The 19840-nt window shown below is 59.1% G+C and overlaps 1 protein-coding gene across 1 annotated transcript in view; it reads left to right on the top strand.

Moving 5' to 3' along the window:
• Window positions 1–7: 7 nt before the first annotated feature.
• The window catches only part of BOP1 (block of proliferation 1), a gene marked incomplete at its 5' end in the record, with an annotated part of 64602 nt that continues 44769 nt past the window's right edge, over window positions 8–19840 (top strand). Inside the window, 2 exons of the mRNA XM_014956141.1 lie at window positions 8–208; window positions 10599–10709. Coding sequence (XP_014811627.1) covers window positions 8–208; window positions 10599–10709 — 312 coding nt within the window. The remainder of the gene's footprint in view (window positions 209–10598; window positions 10710–19840) is intronic.

The raw sequence follows: 19840 nt of genomic DNA, 5'->3' as shown, positions 1-19840 counted from the left end.
CCTCCCCCGTTACCGGAGGCCTGACACCCTCCCCCCGCCCGTTCGCTTCCAGCTGAGTCCTGCCGCGGACAGCGAGGACCTGACGGACAGCGAGGAGAGCGTCTACTCGGGGCTGGAGGACTCGGGCAGCGACAGCACCTCCACCGGGGAGGAGGAGGAGGAAGAGGAGGAGGAAGGCCTCGGCGGCACCTCGCCCCCCCGGACACACGTAAGGGCCCCAAACCGGGGGGTGGGTGGCCTCTGAAGGCTGGGAAAAGCTGCTTTTGGGGGCGAGGCTCATCCCCCCCGCCCCTTCACCCCGGTGCTGGCACGGGAGGTCTGCACCCCTGCTCTGCCCACCCGTGGTGTGAGGAGGAGGAGGAGGAGGAGGAAGGGGGGGGAGGAAGGGCCCGTGCCTGGTGTTGATGTCCCCTGTTTGTAAATTGTGGGGGAAAAAAAACAAAATCTGAGCCGTATGTGGGAACCGTGGGGAGACATCTGGGAGGAGGGACCTTGCTTAGAGCTGTGGGGCAGCACAGCCTGGAGAAGAGAAGGCTCTGGGGAGACCTTGGAGCCCCTTCCAGTCCCTCAGGGGGCTCCAGGAGAGATGGGGAGGGACTCTGGATCAGGGAGGGGAGCCACAGGAGGAGGGGGAAGGGTTTGACACTGAAAGAGGGGAGATTGAGATGAGATCTGGGGAAGAACTTGTTTGGTGTGAGGGTGGTGAGAGCCTGGCCCAGGTTGGCCAGAGAAGCTGTGGCTGCCCCATCCCTGGAGGGGTTCAAGGCCAGGTTGGAGGGGGCTTGGTCGGGCAGAGCAGAGGGGCAGGATGACCTCCCTCCACCTGCTGGTCACACTCTTCCTGATGCCCCCCAGGATGCCCTTGTTCTCCTTGGCCACCAGGGCACTTTGCTGGCTTTTGGGCATCCTGCTGTCCAACAGGACAGATACTGTTGTGTTTATAAGTAAACTTTTGGCTTTGGGGCAAGAATGGAGAGAAGGAGCTTCTCCTTAGAGAGTAACTCACTCGCTGGCGTTGGAGGGCTGTTTGTTTGTCTTGGAGAGATCCATCTCATTTTGAATGAGATATCTCATTTCTCAAATTCTGGTCTCTTAATTGCAGACTCTTAAAACCTTTGTTTTCTGTTCATCAGCTCTCTGGGAGGCAAAGCCACTTCATTTAGTAGGAGTTAGTTATGAAAACGTTACTAAAAGGCAAGTTCAATTTTACTTGGATGGATTGTGATGGCCCAACCTGCTGGGGGGTTGGGCTTTGGTAGGTTTTTGAGATGGGAGGATTGACTGTGGGCGTCTGTGGCTGCCTCTGAGGGCTTGTGAGGTGTGGGAGCTGCTGGTAGTGTGAGGGGTAGGAAACTGAGACCCACTGAGAGCTGCCGTGGGGCAGTGCCCCTCTGCCATGGGGCAGTAGGAGGATCTGCCCATGAGACCTTGCTCTCCCCTGACCTGGTGTTTGTGATATTTGCTGGTTCTGGCTCTTCTGCTCTTCTGTCTGTGGTCTCGGCGCTGCCTGTGCACACGCTGCCTCCCCCCTTCTGCCACGAGCACCCACCTTTTTTCTTTTATTTTCTAAATTTTGCCCAGTTTCCTGTGCTCTGTAGGAGTGGTTCAGCCGAAGCCATGGGCAAACCCTGCCCGGTTCTTGGAGTTCTCATTCTGTCCAGTTCTTAGTCGCAGGAATGGGAAAAAGAGAAGAAAAATGCCCTCCAAAAAGAAACAGAGACTCTTGAGCGCCCTTGAAGTTAACCCGTGGCTTTGGCTGCTCGTTAGGATCGTTTCCAAGCTACGTTCCTTGGAGGGAACAGGGGATGCTGCTCCCCAGGGCTGTGCCCCAAAATGCTCCGGGGAGCCCTCGTGGGGGTTTAGCCCTGGGGAGAGAGAATGGTTTGAATTGTGCCTCTGCCAGGGGGGGGGTTCAGACGGGGACTCATCCCTGCTCCTTTGCAGGGGGCGGGATTTTAACACCAAATATTCATAGTGATTTCTTAGATGTCTTTTTTGTTCAGCAGGTGGGTGGGGTGACCTCGGTGCTTCTGGGGTTGTTGCTGACTGAGGGTTTGTGCTCTGCCCGTGTGCAGGTGTCTCAGAGACCAGTCTCTTCTCCTTTTGTTCAGCTCCTCCTCGGATAATTTAGCCCTAAGCTTAAAATATGTAGCAAATTATACAGTGTGACCAAGAGCTGTCTCCCCTCTGCCCTTCCACAAGGGGAGTGGGTTGAATGGGCTCCCCAGGAGCGTGGCAGGAGCCGAACTGGCACCCAGGGAGCAGCGAGAGGAGGGTGGGAGGGTAGAGACCACCTTTCCTCAGCAAAGGGATCGGCTTGGTCCCTCCTAGAGACCCAGCCTGGGTTTTTAGAGCCCTCTTGTGTGCTGTGCCAAGTGTGCTCCTTCTAACCCGGGTGGCTGTTTTGCTGTCCCCCTGTCTCAAAACCGAAAGCCCTTCTGTCTCCTGGAAATGTGCTTTGAACCCGCCTTTAGCCCTGCCCAGCTGATCCCAGTTTGCTCCAGCATCACTTGTGCTTCACGGAGAAGCCTCCTCCTCCTCCCCGTCTGATCTTCAGCCTCGATGTTAAAGATGACGGTGTTCTCTGGGAATGGTCTGTCCCTCCAGACAGGCTCTGGAGCACTCTCGCAGGGGTTTGTGCGTGTCCTGGGTCTCTTCCCTTTGGAATGTTCTGACTGTTTGAGCTGATTGAGGCTGGGGAGGATTCCCAAGCTGTTGCTGCTTCCGGAGGCTTCTGGACTACGCACAGGAGAGCTGTGTGCCTCAGGGGGACGTGGAACCCACAGCACGGCCTCCGGCTCTGCCAGAGGGAGGTGGTGGAGAAGGACGGCATGTGGACGGAGAAGGGAAGAGAAGGGAAGCTCACAGATGTGCTGTGAGTGCTCTGAGGTCTCCTGCTGGGAGACCAGACAGCGAGGAGCCTCGCACGCTCGGGTTGCCAGAGCTTTTTCCATAGCCTCAGCATCACGGTCCTGCCAGAGGAGGGTCCCTCTGGGGCTCCGGGAAGAGCCAGGAGCTCTGACCCCCGGACAAGGAGGACACTGCTCATGTCACACCTCACAGCAAGGGGTCTGGACACTGCTCTGCCAACTGACTCCTTTAGTCCTGGTCTCTCACTCCTGCTGGAAAACCTGCGGTGTTTTCTTGGTGAAAGCCAGTGGTTTGGAGGGTGCCGAAGCCAAACTGATGCTCTTTGGCCACTCTTGGGCTTTATCTTTCCTGCTCCATCCGTGGAATCCAGTGGCTCTGGTGAGGGAGAAACCCTTTAGAGAGAACAGGGCTGGTGCTGCTCTCTGAATGTTTCCGTATTTGAAATACTCTCGCTGGAGACTTGTATTTTTTATCCCATTTTGTGACTGGTGCGTTCCACCGGCTGAGAGGAGCGATGGGAAGACCAACAGCTCCCGAGATGATGAAACCCAAACCAGTTTAAGGACGTGTTGGTCTCTGGGCAGAACTGAAGCGTGGATGGTGGTGGGGTGACCAGCTGCCTCTCCAGAGCTGTGCCCCTTCTTCCCAATCCTGCTGGCTATCTGCAGCTGTCTCCAAAAAGATGCTTTTTAGGAAGCCAGAATGTAAGAAGTCTTGCTTTTGGGGCTTTAAAACCCACGGAGGAGTAAGGACGGCCTCTCTGGAGGACAGGAGGGAGGGAGGCACTGAGCTGTGAGCCAGCACCCGTGGAGAAGTGCTAATCCCCTCCGAGCTGGGCTGTCCTGGCTCCCCCCGGGATCCCGCAGCCGGAGAGGCCACCGCTCCCACCACCTGCCTGTCAGCAGATTGCAGAGCCCCGCTCTCCCTGCCTCCCCGGCTGGCGGGGCTGTGTAAATATTAGGCTGTCCTTGTCGGATTAGATTTCCTCTTAATGACTTCCAGCGTTCTGACGAGCTGTGCTTGCTTCCTTGGCAAGCCCCGGTGCTGAGCTGAGCCGGCTCGGCTCTCGGAGTCCTCCCCCCCGGGGAGAAGCCCGGTGGCCTGCAGTTGAAGTCTGGGCTGAAATGTTTATTTGCTGCTTTTGTAATCCAGGAAGCCCCTTCAGTCTGTCGGGGGGTCCCTAAATCCCTGCTGTGGCATCGGGTGCAGCCAGAGCCCCTTAACCCTTCCCTTCCTGCAGGGGTGGCACCCGGAGACCTCTCCTTGCTCCTGTCCACCCAACAGGGCTCTGGGCTGCAGAACCATCTCCAGCTCCTCTCTGTGTCCCCACCAGCACCTGACAGTGAACCTGGGCTCATTGTCCTTCTTCTTGGTGACTCTTCACTGCCTTCAGCTCCCCCACTGTGTGGCCACAGCAGCAGGACCCTGCCATTTCGTGCTGAGATTTTCTTATCAGGAGCCTGTGGGGACCCACAGAGGAGCCCCTTAGTTCAATTCTCTCTAGCCCCATATGGCTTTTTCTCCTCCCCTCCAGTTTGATTTCTACTCCTGTTGGCCACACCAGTCTGAAACAGAAGAGCAGCTGACTCATTCTTCTGTGGTGACCCAATTTCTTCAGAGCCTTCTTGCCTCTTGACCCCTGGGACATTCTGCCCCTCTGCTCCACTCTGGGGAGACAGCCCCCCAGTGCTGCCCCCAGCTCGGGGGCCACCAGCAGCAGAAGGACATGGAGCTGTTGGATGGGGCCAGAGGAGGCCACGGAGATGCTGGGAGGGCTGGAGCCCCTCTGCTGGGAGGGGGGGCTGAGAGAGTTGGGGGGGTTCAGCCTGGAGAAGAGAAGGCTCCAGGGAGACCTTGGAGCCCCTTCCAGTCCCTCAAGGGGCTCCAGGAGAAATGGGGAGGGACTCTGGATCAGGGAGGGGAGCCATAGGACGAGGGGGAAGATTTGTTAAAGCTGGAAAAGGGGAGATTGAGGCGAGATGTGGGGATGAAATTCTTACCCCTGAGGGTGGTGAGAGCCTGGCCCAGGTTGCCCAGAGAAGCTGTGGCTGCCCCATCCCTGGAGGGGTTCAAGGGCAGGTTGGAGGGGGCTTGGAGCAACCTGGGCTGGTGGGAGGTGTCCCTGCCCAGGGCAGGGGGTTGGACTCAATGAACTTTGAAGGTCTCTTCCCACCCAAAGCATTTGGTGATTATATGAGATGTTTCCAGCCATGGTGGAAGGAAGGAACCCGCTGTTGGAGCTCACGGCAGCTCGTGGCATCAGTGGAAGTGCTGCTTGGTGCCCAACATGCCCGTGGTGCTTTGCTAAGTCACTGCACCAGGAGAGCAGCAGATCTGGGTGTCCCCAGCCTGGTGTGGCTGTCACTGGTGTGGGGGACAGGCCAGCTTTTGCACACCTTGTGCTTCATTGTCCTGTGCCGTTAGCGGTTCCATCAGCCCCGTCACGTGGAACAAGTTGATGTTGGCCCACAGGGTGAAGAATTTGCAGCTTGTTTCTTGCGCTGACTCTTTGCACGAGTTACCCCTCCTCATCCTCAGGACTTCAGCCCTCGCAGCGATACCTCGTACAGCGACAGCTGGATCTTCAACATGTCGGTACCAGAGGTGACCTGTAGAGCCTGGTGACAGGAGAAAGCTAAGAGCAGTTGCCTTCTTCAAAGCACAAAACGTGAGGTGGCCTCCAAGGTTCTGTCTTCTGGTTTTAGAGCGTTTAGAGGAAGAAGGCTTGACTTGGAGGAGACGAGACAACATCCACTCCCCCAAAGGCACCAGGATGTGGAAAGATGGCTTTGTCTCCCCCTGCCATGGGGACCTCTCATCAGCGTTGGCCCAACATCCCTGGGTTTGTCCCCCAGGAAAGGATCCAGCTCAAGCAGCTCCATGCCCAGACGTGGCTGCGTAGTCCGCATCTTGGGGGGCATCAGGAAGAGCGTGGAGAACCTCCAGGGAGGTCACCCTCTCCCTCTGCTCTGCCCTGGGGAGGCCCCAGCTGGAGCTCTGGGACCAGTTGTGGGCTCCCCAGTTGCAGAAGGACAGGGAACTGCTGGAGAGGGTCCAGCAAAGGGCTCCAAAGATGCTTTTGGGCCTGGAGCATCTCTGTGCTGAGGAAAGGCTGAGGGACTTGGGGCTGTTGAGTGTGGAGAAGAGAAGGCTGAGGGGGGGTCTGCTCAAGGCCTCTAAAGACTGGAAGGGGGGGTGTCAGGAGGATGGGGCCAGGCTTTTTCCAGTGGTGCCCAGGGCCAGGAGGAGAGGGACCGGGCCCCAACTGGGACAGGGGAAGTTCCACCTCAAGCTGAGGAGGAGCTTGTTTGGGGTGAGGGTGGCAGAGCCCTGGCAGAGGCTGCCCAGAGAGGGGCTGGAGTCTCCTTCTCTGGAGACATTCCCACCCCCCTGGACCCGTTCCTGTGGGACCTGCTCTGGGTGCCCCTGCTCTGGGTGGGGGGTTGGAGGGGATGATCTCTGGAGGTGCCTTCCAGCCCCACATAATTCTGGGATTCTGTGAGATGCTGCTGTCTCATAGCTTGCCAGAGGTTGCCTGGGAATGGGAAACTGAGACGCAACTGCTCATAATGAGGTAAAAGGGTGTTTTAAGCTCCTTAAATTGCCACGAGGCTTAGCTGGTCTTACGGGTCTCTCAGGACCTGAGACCCTGCTCATCAGGAGTTGTGTGGCTTCACCGTAGCTTTCTTCACAAGCCTAGCACGTCGTTTGTCCCAGCAGCAGCTGGCCTGGAGGCGCTGGGGCAGCTGGAGCTGCTGGTGGTGGATCTTGAGGTGCATTGAGGGGAGGGGGAGAAGGGCCAGGTCCTGGAGAACAGCCCACCCTGGGTCACTGCCGCTCACGGGGCTGTGAATTTTGTCATTCTATGAAGGTGATGCTCCTGTTTGTAGCTGGGTCACTGCTGTGCCTGTAACTGTCCTTTTTCCCCGTGTAACATTGAGGATTTTGTTGTTTTGCCCCACGGGGTGAAGCAGAACAACTGGAGATATGAGGCCCAGGAACCGTTCTGCTTTACCCGAGGAAGAGCTACGAGGTGTGCGCGCTGGTTGCTCACTTTTCCCCACCCCGACCCCACAACCCTGGCAAGGTCCAGCCTTGGCCCCCACGAACCAGACTCTGCTCCTCTGCCCGTCCCGACGTCTGGTAAAGCCGAGGACAAACCTCACAGCCCCTCTCCTGACCAGGAGGGACACTTGCGTTGTCCCACCTACGTGTGTGCTGTTGTCACAGCTCCCAAACTTCCACGTTGAGGGTCTGTTACCTGTTGGCTCCAGCAATGGTCATCTTCTGCTCATCCTCCTCCTCCTCCTCATCTCTTCAGCTCCTCGTACCCAGCGGGTGCATCCCCTCCCTGCAGCTTTCCTTCCTCCCCAGCCCTGCTGAGGGGGTGCTGGGGCTCGCTGGGACGGTGGGGACCTTTCTCCCATCCTGGTGGAAAACTACAAGCCGGGAATTTCTGATCTCTTCTCCACAACCAAGGAGGAAACTGCGTGGGAACACGCTGAGAACTTCAGGGTAGGAGGGGAGCAGGTCTCGCTCAGGGGAAGGGGAGCCAAAGGAGAGGAGCTACTGATGTTTTAATCTTGGGTTGAGGAGGAAGAGGAGGATCTAACTGAGCCATTAACGTGCTCTGATGGTTATTTTATGGACCAGCAGATGGGGTGCGGGGGACTCATCCCTTCCCGGTTCAGCTAGTCCAGGTGGCTGCTGACCAGCCTTCCCGAGGCTGGCTCGTCTGGCTGCCCTATGGCTTGAGGAAACACGCAGGGCTGGTGTGGGCAGAGCTGATATCTTGTATTACACCCATTTATCTGACTGGAGGATGTGGAAAAGCTTTGGGACAGACCGGCCTCCTTCAGCTCTGCTTCTCTTTCACGCCTGTGGGACTTTGTCTTCCTGAAAGCGTATTTCCTTTCCCCTAATTTATAACCGAAGTTATTGCTTCTCCTCAGCATCTCTGCTGGCACGAGACTCTCTTTGCAGCCGGGTACGTGCCGTGCCGTGCCGTGCCGGGGGGAGCTGGCTCTGCCCCCGCTGGGAAGCGGCTCCTGGGGCTCCTGTCTGAATTTCCCACCCCACACATCCCTTTCTGATGGTAAAACGGAGTGCCCGGGGGACGGGACAGTCATTCTCCCTCTCCTTTCTGCCCACCCGGCTTGTGTTTTGGTTTAGATTAATCCTTTTTTGTCTGGTTCCTCCGAACTCTTCTGTTGACTTCGCCTGGTTGGAGTTTGGGGTCGAGGAGCCCCAGCTGCCCCACACGTGGGGAGCAGGGGGTGGGTTTGGGAGGGGAGGAGGTCACAGCTCTCATCTTTCTTCCCTATCCCCCTCCTTACAGCAAAACCTCTTCCGAGTTCTGTCTGTGCTGTCGAAACCCACCAGCTGCCCCAAAACTGCCAGAAATGGGGTTCGGCGCCGGCTGTTGGGGAGCTCAGCCCTGCCCGACCCCCCTCTGAACCTGGGGGTGCTGGCTCCTGCATCCCCACCAGCCGTGGGTGCCCTGTGGGGGGGACCAGGCGGTCCTCGCCCCCCAGCCCTGGCCGTGGCTGTGCTCAGGGGGGTGCGGGCAGGGCGGTTTTGAGGGGTTTTGCAGGGTTTTGCGGTGTGTGCAGCATCGCTCGCCCGCCCTCTGCTGGAACCAGCCTTTGGAAGGCGAGCGGAGCTCCAGCTCCATTCCTGCCTCCCAAAACAGCTCGGGGAACCTGCTGGGACCCAGCTGTGGGGAAAAAACCTTTCCCTGAATCAAGGTAAACACAGCTGGAAGGTGCAGAGAGATTTTTGGGGTAACCCAAGGGGAGAACGATGACCAGGGTCCCCTGTGACGGGGTCTGCTCCCGGGACCTTCTGCTTATCCTGAACCTTCCAGCCCTGGCTGGTGCAGACAGACTTTTTTTTTTCTGGTAAAATGGTTTTAGTCTTTGCTGTTTGCTCTTTCCCAGGCGGGCTTTGGTCGGGTATTACAGGGTGCTGGGTCGGTGATTGATGGCCCAGCTGAGGTCTTCCCTATTTTCCTGGCGAGGCTTTCTGGAAGGGTTTGAACCTGCCGATCCCCGGATGCCAGAGTTGGGTTTGCTTTGCCAGGGTGAATCTCCTGCAGGAATCCTGGGCAAGACCCTGGCTTGTGCCACTCTCAGAGTAAATCCAGAACCTGGGGAGCCCTGTTTTTTGCCCTGATGGCATGGGGCCGGGAGGCTGAGCATCACTGGGGTAAGGGCAGGAGAGCTGGGGTGACTGGGGGCCACCTCCTGGCATGTCCTTCACCCTCGAGGACACCGGCAGCTTCTTGTGGCACCAGGACCCCAGCTCCCCCGTGCCGGCTCCTCCGCATTCACCGTGGCGGGGGAGAGAGGAGGGAAACGAGGGGAAAGATGGAAACTCAAATCCAAAGCCATTGTAGCGCCAAAAGCCTGGAAAAAAACTTATCTCCAATCTCCCTTTTTTAAAAAATTTTTTAATAAAGCCTTTTGTTTTTGCAGTAATCTCATCCTCTTGCCGGTCCAGTATTTTCCAGGCTCTCTCCCACCCCTCTCCCCGCGGCCCCGGGGAGCTGCGCCGGTGTCTACGCGCGGCAGAAGGTGATCACACACCGTGCGGATTTTACTGCCCCCGCGAGGGACGTTTTCTGGGGCTGTTTTTCCGATTATTTCACTGAATCCTCCCGTAAACCCGATCTAGCCAGGGTCCCCCTTCTCCCCCTACCCCCGCTCCGAGCGGTGACGGAGCCGAGGGGGGGGTGGAGAGAATCTCTTTTCCAGGGAAGGATCTGTAGGTTATTCGGCACCCACACAGCAGGTCAGCGAGTGGGCGAAGCCTGGTGTTCGGTGTGTCTGGTGACCCGGGGCTGAGGAGGGGAGGAATTCCTGCCCTGGGTTGTCCAAGCAAGTGTAGGGTCCTCCTCCTGGGGAGGAATGACCCCCTGCACCAGGACAGGTTGGGGGTGACCTGCTGGGGAGCAGCTCTGAGGAAAAAGACCTGGGAGTCCTGGTGGACACCAGGATGTCCAGGAGCCAGCAATGGACCCTGGTGGCCAAGGTCAATGGCATCCTGGGGGGCATCAGGAAGAGTGTGACCAGTAGGTGGAGGGAGGTCATCCACAGGAACAGGTCCAGGGGGTGGGAATGTCTCCAGAGAAGGAGACTCCAGCCCCTCTCTGGGCAGCCTCTGCCAGGGCTCTGCCACCCTCACCCCAAACAAGCTCCTCCTCAGCTTGAGGTGGAACTTCCCCTGTCCCAGTTGGGGCCCGGTCCCTCTCCTCCTGGCCCTGGGCACCACTGCAAAAAGCCTGGCCCCATCCTCCTGACACCCCCCCTTCCAGTCTTTAGAGGCCTTGAGCAGACCCCCCCTCAGCCTTCTCTTCTCCAGACTCAACAGCCCCAAGTCCCTCAGCCTTTCCTCAGCACAGAGATGCTCCAGGCCCTTCAGCATCTTCATCATCCTCTGCTGTCTCCTCTCCAGCAGTTCCCTGTTCCCTCTTTGCAGTCGCAGGTGAAGGGAAGCGCACGCTGCTTAATGAGCCCTTTCCTTCCTTCCTCCCCTCTGCAATGAGGTGTCCCAGGGGGTCTCAGAGTGAGATGGGCTTCGCGGTGACCTCATACCTGGCAGCAGAGTAGATGTTGGTGGCACCTTCAGATTTCTTTGCCCGGCCAAAGTCTCTGGTGCAGTGAACACAAAAATGCAAAGATTCACGTGATGGGATCTTACTAAACTATTTTTTTTCTGTCCTTCAGGCCAAAGGTGCTTCCAGGAAGAGCAAAATCTTGGCAGATGATTCTTCATTGAAGGAAAACGAGGATCTGCTCGCTCAGAATGAATACGAAGAAGACAGCTCGGATGAAGAGGTAGGACCCGTCGCGTCTTTTCTTTATCCGTGGGTATGAGATGGGGGTGATGGATTTCCCTTCTCCACGCTGGCTTCTCTGCGAACTCGAAGGGAGGGGAGATGGTCAAACAACGTTGTCCCTGAATGGGAGTTAATTGCCCGAAATGGCTCTTTGCTGCTAATGCCTGGCAGGACAGAGGCTCCCGGTTGGGGCTGTTGAGGAGACTCTTGGTGATGGTCCATCACTTGGTTGCGTCGCTTGGAGTGTGTGGGGCAGCCAAAAGGAACGTCACGTCCACCTGGGGATGGGCAGAGCTTCCCAGTATGGGAAGAGCCTCCCACCCTTGATAGAAATTGCACAACAAGTGCTGGTTTTGCCCAGCTGGAGCTGGGACTTTGAGCCCGGGGTCAAGAGAGGGTTTCTTCAGCCCATAAAAAGGGGACCAAGCCCCACCGGTGGCTTGTGAGGTCACCCTGGCTCTTGTGCCCTGCTATTGGAGGGGACCTCTCTGGGTTCCGCCCGTCGGAAAAGGTTGGAAACCGCTTGTGCGGAAGATAGCGGTGAATGCCCCCAGGGTTTGGTTGTTCCAGCCAAACCTCATTGCCTTTCTTAATCGTCTGCTAAATCAATTAATGCGATTGGCCTCCATCAGCTGCCTCAGTAGAGCCCTGGGGTCGGGAGGGAGGGCTTGCCAAGGGCTGCGGGGGCGTTTGGAGCTGGGATTTGGGTTCACCTGAGCGGGTACTGGGCAGCCTCACGCTCGGCTTGGACCAAGGCTCGGAGCAGCCTCCTGGGCGCGGGCAGCCTCCTGGGTGCTGTCTCCTCCAGAACCCCTGAGGTTCTGGAGCAGAGCAGAGTGCTGCCTCAGTAGAGCCCTGGGGTCGGGAGGGAGGGCTTGCCAAGGGCTGCGGGGGCGTTTGGAGCTGGGATTTGGGTTCACCTGAGCGGGTACTGGGCAGCCTCACGCTCGGCTTGGACCAAGGCTCGGAGCAGCCTCCTGGGCGCGGGTGAGGTGGGACATCTCGGTGCTGTCTCCTCCAGAACCCCTGAGGAGGAGCAGAGCAGAGCAAATCCTGCCTGAGCAGGCAGGTGGAGAGCCGGCCGGTGCCAGCCCTCCCAACCAGGAATTCCCAGTGCTCCCTCCAGGAACGGCCGTGGGCACGGGGAGGGAAGGGGGGACATGGACAATACCGGCAGCGCGGCACCCGGGGCTGGGGAGGGGAGTTCTCTGAGCCGGGGGGGAGCAGGACTGCACACAGGAGAACTCTTTGGCATCGCCGACAGCTCCAAGGGTCTGGGTTTGCGGCTCCCGGGGCTTTGAGGGATGGTGTCTGCTCCCGTTCGGGCCCCAGCAGGGGCGGGGGGAGGATTGGGGGGTCCCTGCCGGCTTTTCTGGGCCAGCGAGGGCCCGGAAAGGTTAGATGTTAGAGGCCCACCTGGGCTAGCGCTGGAGCTGCCGGCAGTCCCTGCCCCCGGGTCTGGAATAGAGATTTAGAGAGAGGGGGGAGAAATATATGACTATAGAAAACATACACTTGTGTAATGTCTCCAGCATAACCCAGGGAAAAAAAAAAACAACAAAAACCCAACAAAAAAACCCAACCCTTTCATGCAGGAATTCAAGGTCTCTCTCCCCAGCTGGTCCTGCTTCAGGGCCCCGGTGGGGGGAGCGCTGATTCAGAACCTGTTGACATCAGAGCAGCTTCCAGTGGCTTTGTTCCTCCTTCCCCCCCCGTTCCCAGCCCCCTGCCCTCCCTCTGTAATTGTATTTATCTCTCTTCCCTAAGATCCCTGATGCTTCTGCTTCCTGCGGCCGGGGATGCGCACACTGCCCGCTTTGTGCTCGCCCAGCGCCCGCCTCTGCCTTTCTGTCTGGTGGCCCCAAACCACCTGGACATGGGGGGGCCAGCCCCCCACCCCGCCATCGAGCAGAGGCGGGTAGGGCCAGGAAAACACTTTATTCCTGCAAATAGCATCTCTGTTTTTATTATTTTATTTTGTTTTTCATTGTCTCCTCGAGACCTGCCCTGCGTCGCAGCCTCCCCCCCATCCACGTGTAGCCTCCTCCTAATTAAAGGCTTCGTGAAACGCGGCGCTTCAGTGCGGGGCTCGTTAGGAGGGTGCTGAAGATGCATCCTTGGTGTCCCTCTGGGTTGTCCCACCAGTCCCACCGCCTGGCTGGGGTGGGAAGGGCTGGTTTTGGTGTTGGGTGTCGCTTCGTTGCCCCTTTGCTCCCCCCTTGTCCAGAGGGGTCAGGTTCACAGACCAGCTGTGTGTTTTGGGGGGTTTAGATGCAGAACTGGCCTTTGGAGGGTGCACAACGTGTCCCCTGCATCCCCCCAGCCCTGCTGGCCATGCCACCAGCCTCCCACGGGTACGTTACCTCTAAGCAAGGCAGCGAATGGCAGTGTTTTGCTGTGGGACTGTGGATTTGGGGTGGAAAACCTGCATCCGCACCGCCTGGCTGGGGTGGGAAGGGCTGGTTTTGGTGTTGGGTGTCGCTTCGTTGCCCCTTTGCTCCCCCCTTGTCCAGAGGGGTCAGGTTCACAGACCATCCTCCGTGGTGGGGGGTCCTGCTCCACCTGGTCCATGACCCTTCTGGATGTCCCCAGCCTGGGGATCAGCAGCGTGGTGTGGCCTGAGCTGGCGTCTCAAGAGCTGAGCAGGGGGAGCTGCAGAAGCTGGAGCTGGAGTAGCCTCAGCCCCCCCCTTTTCCATCAGGATTGGGGGTCCCAGCCTGCGTCCGTGCGTCGGTACCCGGGGCACGGCGTGGGGCTGCAGGAGCAGACCATCCCTGGGCTCTGGGATGTGGCAGTCTCTGGGTAGAGATTATGCCTGGTGCTTCCTGAATATCTCTCTCTCCGTGCTAATTATCTCTGACTTGATTGTTGGCTTTACTGGCAGCAGCTGTAAACGTGATTTATGGGCAACAACCCCCGGTGCTTCTTCATACCTTGGGGTTCAGCAGCAGCTCCAGCACTTGGGTACTGGGGGGGCAGAGCATCCCTGTCCCCTTTGGCTCCTTCCAGGAGAGATGGGGGGACTCTTGATCAGGGAGGGGAGCCCTAGGAGGAGGGGAAAGGGTTTGACACTGAAAGAGGGGAGATGGAGCTGAGCTGTGGGGAAGAACTTGTTTGGTGTGAGGGTGGTGAGAGCCTGGCCCAGGTTGGCCAGAGAAGCTGTGGCTGCCCCATCCCTGGAGGGGTTCAAGGTCAGGTTGGAGGGGGCTTGGAGCAACCTGGTCTGGTGGGAGGTATCCCTGCCCAGGGCAGGGGGTTGGAATGAGATGTTCTTTAAGGTCCCTTCCCACCCAAACCATTCCAGGATCCCCCTGCCCATCTCCCCACTGCTGGGTGCCACGGAGCTCCCAGCACCCTGGGTGCAGCCCAATAAAGGGGGTTTGGAATTTTTGCAAACCAAGCCGGGGAAAAGGGAATTCAAACCCCAAAGCAGGCACCTGCGGCCGCAGCCCAGGGCTCAGCCTGCCCCATCCTGCGGGATCCTTCCCAAAACCCGCGGTGGTTTGGGAAAACATCCGGTGCCGCCGCTGGCAGGGCCGGTTCCCCGGCAGCGCTGGCTGTCACTCACCCGCCGGAGCTCTCTCCCCCCTCCTGCCTCAGCCTCTGCGTGGGCTCGGGAGCTCTTTAATAAAGAATAATAGCCCAGACCTGCTCTGCCCCTGTGTTTAGCGCAGACTGAATTTCTTCTCGCTGTGCTCCCGCTCTCTTGGCAGCCGCCGGCGCTCAGCCTGGCCGGGCGCCCAGGGCCGCTCTCTGCCGCGCGCTGCGAGAAGAGACACAACAAAATAAATCGGTTTCCTGGCCGGGACGGGTAGGGGAGCCCACCGTGTCGCACGCAGGACCCTTTCCCCGTGGCACGAGAGACCCCCCGGTGCTGCCGGGGAGCCAGGACCCCCCCACACCTCCTTCTCCCCCCCTCCGTTATCCCTCCCTCGTCCCGAGCATCCCTTCCCCTCGGCCGCCCGGAGATGAATGGCCGTGAGCTGCCGAGGCTGTCAGGGCCTCGCTGGGAGGAAGCAGTTTGGGGCTTTTGTTTGGTTCTGTTTCCTCCCGCAATGACTATTCCATATGTCAGAGGATAATGAATGAAGGCGCGTTGAGTGCTCCTCGGTGAGCCGGCGGCTGTTCCAAGCCCACTTCCCTCCTCCGCAGCGCAGCTGACCCGGGCGGGGGGGCTCCGCGGCTGGACGGGCTGAGGGAGCTCTTCTTTCAGTAGCTGATTAGCCAAGAGAGAGAGAGAGAAAAAAAAAAAATATAATATATATATATATATATAAAAAAAAAAACGCCAGTCCTGCAGAATGTGCTGCTGGCAGACAGCTCCTTCAACTCATCGCCCGGGGTGTGCGGCTGTGCGTGCGCTTCCCGACCCGCCTGGCTCCAGCAGATGCTCCGGGCTTCCCGCTCGCCGCCTGCCTCCCCCTCGTAGCCAGCCTCCCCCGCGAGCCTGTCTGGCCCTGCGTGGCTGGTGGCCACCAAGGTGCCAAAGGAAAGGCCGCCGGGAGCCCGGGATTTGGGCTCGGGGCGGGAAGGGTGGCAGCGGTGCAGGGATGGAGCTGAGCCCGTCAGGGTGACCATACGGGTGCTTTGCCACCCGCCGGGTGGGCTTGGTGTTTCTCTGGTGATGGAGCGGGAGGGTTGGGGCTCCTTCCCCCCGCTCCCTGCCCTCACGGCTCTGCAAAAGCTCGTGGTGCACCAGGACAGAGCCCCAAGGGGTCCCAGCCTCATCCTGCTGCTCCCAGACTGTGCCCAGCACCCCAAACCAGGAGCACCCCAATCCTGGAGCTCCCCTCCAGCCTGCCCGGGGGAACAACCTGAGAGCAGGGTCCCAAATCATGGAATTGTCTGGGTCAGAAGGGACCTTCCATCTCCTGGAGTCCCACCACGGACCCAGCACTGACCAACCCCCCACTGACCCGTGTCCCTCAGCACCACGTCTGCCCGGCTTCTCAGTCCCTCCAGGGATGGCAACTCCACCACTGCCCTGGGCAGCCTCTGCCAAGGCTTCACAGCCCTTTCCAGGGAGGAATTTTCCCCAATCTCCATCCCAACCCTCCCCTGGCCCAACTTGGGGCCGTTTCCTCTTGCTCATGCCGGCTGCTCAGCGGGCAGGCATTTCTGCTGCTCAATTCAAGACTTTTCCTTCCCTCTTTCTGTTGAGGGGAAACTATGTCCCAGTGTCGCCGTGTCCTTTCCAAAATGTGCCTGTTTGTGTCGGGGAAGAGGGATGATCTGTGTCTGTTTTATACCCTGAGAAGGGAATATTGAAGGAGGAGGGGAGCATCGTCAAGGAGCTTTAGACAGAGCTTCAAATCCTGGTGAGGAGATGGCCCTCACCCGTGTTTTCCCTCCCTGCTGGAGGATGTGGCTGTAGCCACCCAGGGGCTCCTTCGTGCCTTCCTGGGCTCCCGAGGAATGGGTCACTCATGGGATTAAAGCTCTTGGAAGGTTCTGGGTGGAAGGGTCTGCTGCCGCGCTCGGCATCGGAAAAGGGGTTGGAAAGGGGATGCGAGAAGGGAAGGAGTGGAAGGTTCGTTCCAGCCCGTCGGTGAGGTCCTCCAGCTGCGGCGCCATGCCCCATTGCCATTATTCCATTTGGAAAAGACGGAGGGAGAAGAAAAAGGAGCTGCAGAGATGGATGGCGGGGAGAATTGGTGGCCGGGGCTGGGGGGAGGGGGGCAGGGAGGAATCTGGAGATGAAGAGATGCGAAAAGACAAGATTTGTGTAGTTTGGAGGCGAAGCGGAGCCCGAGAGGACACAATAACAGGATGTCGAAGGCAGCGCGGGGGGATGTTTGAGGAGATGAAAAGGCATCGGGTTTAAAACCGAAATGGCAGGAGAGGGACGCGCTGGCCGTGCAGACAGATTATCTTACACACCCCTGGCCCCCACCTTCCACGGCCATGAGATGCCGGCGGTGCCAAAGGGCTGCAGATACTAATGCGAATAACAAGAACATCTGGAGCTACAGCGTTTGGAAATGAAGTTGACGCTCTCGGGACCTGGCGGATCAAAGCACGGTCCCGAAGGCCGGCGCCTCGGCCCAGGTCCCTGTCCGTGCCCGGTGCTGCTGGGCGGTGGGACCCTCCTGAGCTTGGGTGACAACAGCACGAGGCAAAGGACAGGGGTGTCCAGAAGCCGTTTCGCCTCCAGCTCAGAGGAAGGGAAGGGGGTCTCTGCAGTGCTGTTGGCAGTGATCTTCTCTCCCGCCAGGCCCCACCAGTCTTTGGTCAAGTGCCACCACCAAAGGTGGTCTTAGAATCATCCAATCATGGAATGGTTTGGGTCGGAAGACACCTTGAAAGATCATTGAGTCCCACCCCCTGCCCTGGGCAGGGACATCTTCAACCAGCCCAGGTTGCCCAAAGCCCCATCCAACCTGGCCTTGAACCCCTCCAGGGATGGGGCAGCCACAGCTTCTCTGGGCAACCTGGGCCAGGCTCTCACCACCCTCACACCAAGGAAGTTCTTTCCAAAATCTCACTTAAATCTCCCCTTTTTCAGCTTTAACAAATCTTTCCCCTTGTCTTATGGCTCCCCTCCCTGATCCAGAGTCCCTCCCCAGCTTTCCTGGAGCCCCTTGAGGGACTGGAAGGGGCTCTGAGGTCTCCCCGGAGCCTTCTCTTCTCCAGGCTGAACCCCCCAGCTCTCTCAGCCCCCCCTCCCAGCAGAGGGGCTCCAGCCCTCCCAGCATCTCCGTGGCCTCCTCTGGCCCCATCCAACAGCTCCATGTCCTGGTGTTGGTGGCCCCAGAGCTGGACACCTGCTGACCGGGGTGTTTGGAATTCCCATGGATTTCCCGATGAAAGGCATGGCCTGGGCTGGTGCAGGGACCTCGGCTGCTGCTCCTCGTGCTTTAGGTGCCACCTGGACAAGACAGAGAGGACCCAGCTTTGCTTTGTGCCCTCCCTCCCTGCTCCCCAGTGAAGAGGTGGGAGGTTTCAGGGCCAACCTCCTGCCTGCGTTTCGGTGCTCGGTGGGGTCCTTGGGGAACTTTGGGGACAACGGGGCTCAACTGGGAGCAGCCCAGCAGCTGGGGCTTGGGACGGTCCCCGGCAGAGCCGACCTGGGGTGGGTTTCTCTCCGGGGGGGATGAGGAAGACCTCGAGGTGCAGGTGAGGCTGGTGGAGAGCAGAGGGGAAAGGCACCAATTAATGGGGGCTGGCACAACCGTGAAAAAAAAGAAAAGAAAAAAAAAAGAAAGAAAAGAAATAAAAAAGAAAAGAAAAAAAAAAAGAAAAGAAAAAAAAGGGAGCTAAATGACTCTGTCTTTTGGCTGCCCCAAACTTGATATTTAAAGCGTTTGTAAAGCAGCTCAGTTGGGGCAGGAAAGGCTTTTTCCTTCTGGAAGGAATGACATCACCGAATACACTTAAACGATCAGGTCCCTGACCCAAAGAGAGCGAGAAACCCACAACAACTTTCGGCTGATGAGTGGAAACTTTTTCTTTCTTTCTTTCTTTTTTTTTCTTCCCTTTTTTTTTTTTTTTTCCATTTACTTTCCCCCTCTGCGTGCCGGCTCTGCTGCTCCTCAGCTTTCGGCTCGGCCTTTCCAAAGCTGGCTGATGTCTCTCCCAACCGGCTCCTGCCACCGGGGCCACCTGGGACCTGCTGGGTTGGGGTGGCTCACCCTCCTCTTCCTCATCCTTCCCCCTGGTCCAGGACCCGGTGTCCCCCTCCCTTCTCTCCGGGCTGCCGCAGCATCCCCGGGCAGGGATCTGCCCTCCCACGCATCCAGGATGGACACGGCTGAGCGTTTCCCTGGCCCCGGGTTCTTTGGAGGAGTCCCCGTGCCACCCCACCGGGTCTGGCAGTGTCCCCTGTCCCCCCCCTACCCCTGGCTCCGACAGCGTTGTCCCGGTGGGACTCACCCCATGGGCTTGGCATGACCCGGAGCGTCGGTGCTGCGCTCCGGCTACGGCCGTGGCATCCGGAGAGCCGGGGGAAGGCGGGCCAGCCTCCTGGCTCCCTGTTCTGCCAGGGTGGCAAGTGCAGCGTGTCGTGTCCCCCCCTTCCCCGGCGTATCCCCCCCCCCGCCGGCTGGGCTGGCAGAGCCTTCCCTGTGGGCAGCCAGGGATCCTGCTTCTCCTTCAACCACCAGCTCCTCTCCTGCCGGAGGAGCCACGTGGCGCCGGGCCAGCAGCCGGGCCATTTCCCTCCGGGCAGGGACCCATGGGCCAGCCCCGGTGCTGGGGTGGTTGCCCCGGGCTCTGGGCAAGGTTTGGGGGGCGGGGGGGGGTCAACCTCGTCCTCCCTCCCCTTCCAGCGCAGGGGTCTGGGGACATGTGCATCTCCAGAGCTGAATGGCTGGCCGCTGTTCCAATGTCCCACTTCATTAGGCTCGGCTCCGCTCCGGGTACTGGAGAACGTGCAGGAGGAAGCAGGAGGCCGCTTTGGCCAGTTCAGGGGACCGGGGAGGGCGGGTGGGTTGGTCGGTTGGTTGGTCCAGAGCTAAAGCTCCAGCCCAAGGGTTATTTTCCTCGAGCTGTGACGCGCCGAGCAGGTATCTGCTGCCCCTTTCAATGGTGGCTGCTGGTATTTGCCAACAGGGACGGGCGCATCTCCGGCGGGGAAGGCTTTGGGAAGCTGTTTTCCACTCCTGGTGACGGTGTCCAGTGATTCTTGTCCCAGTCCCTGCGTTTAACCCTGTGGCTCCTGATCGCCAGGTCCTCGTTGCCACCGCGTCTGTGGGGCTGAGGGGGGTTTTGCCTGCACGGTCTGACCCTGGCTGGGGGAATCTCAGTGCAGGGGAGACATGGAGCTGTTGGATGGGGCCAGAGGAGGCCACGGAGATGCTGGGGGGGCTGGAGCCCCTCTGCTGGGAGGGGGGGCTGAGAGAGTTGGGGGATGGCCGGGCCTTTTCCCGCCGGGCAGGGACCCAGGGGCGAGCCCCGGTGCTGGGGTGGTTGCCCCGGGCTCTGGGCAAGGTTTGGGGGGCGGGGGGGGGTCAACCTCGTCCTCCCTCCCCTTCCAGCGCAGGGGTCTGGGGACATGTGCATCTCCAGAGCTGAATGGCTGGCCGCTGTTCCAATGTCCCACTTCATTAGGCTCGGCTCCGCTCCGGGTACTGGAGAACGTGCAGGAGGAAGCAGGAGGCCGCTTTGGCCAGTTCAGGGGACCGGGGAGGG

This window comes from Calidris pugnax, unplaced genomic scaffold (genome assembly GCF_001431845.1).
Source record: "Calidris pugnax isolate Ruff unplaced genomic scaffold, ASM143184v1 scaffold307, whole genome shotgun sequence".
Lineage (NCBI taxonomy): Eukaryota > Metazoa > Chordata > Aves > Charadriiformes > Scolopacidae > Calidris > Calidris pugnax.
The sequence above is the reverse complement of the archived record's forward strand: the minus strand, read 5'-3'. Positions and strand labels throughout refer to the sequence as shown.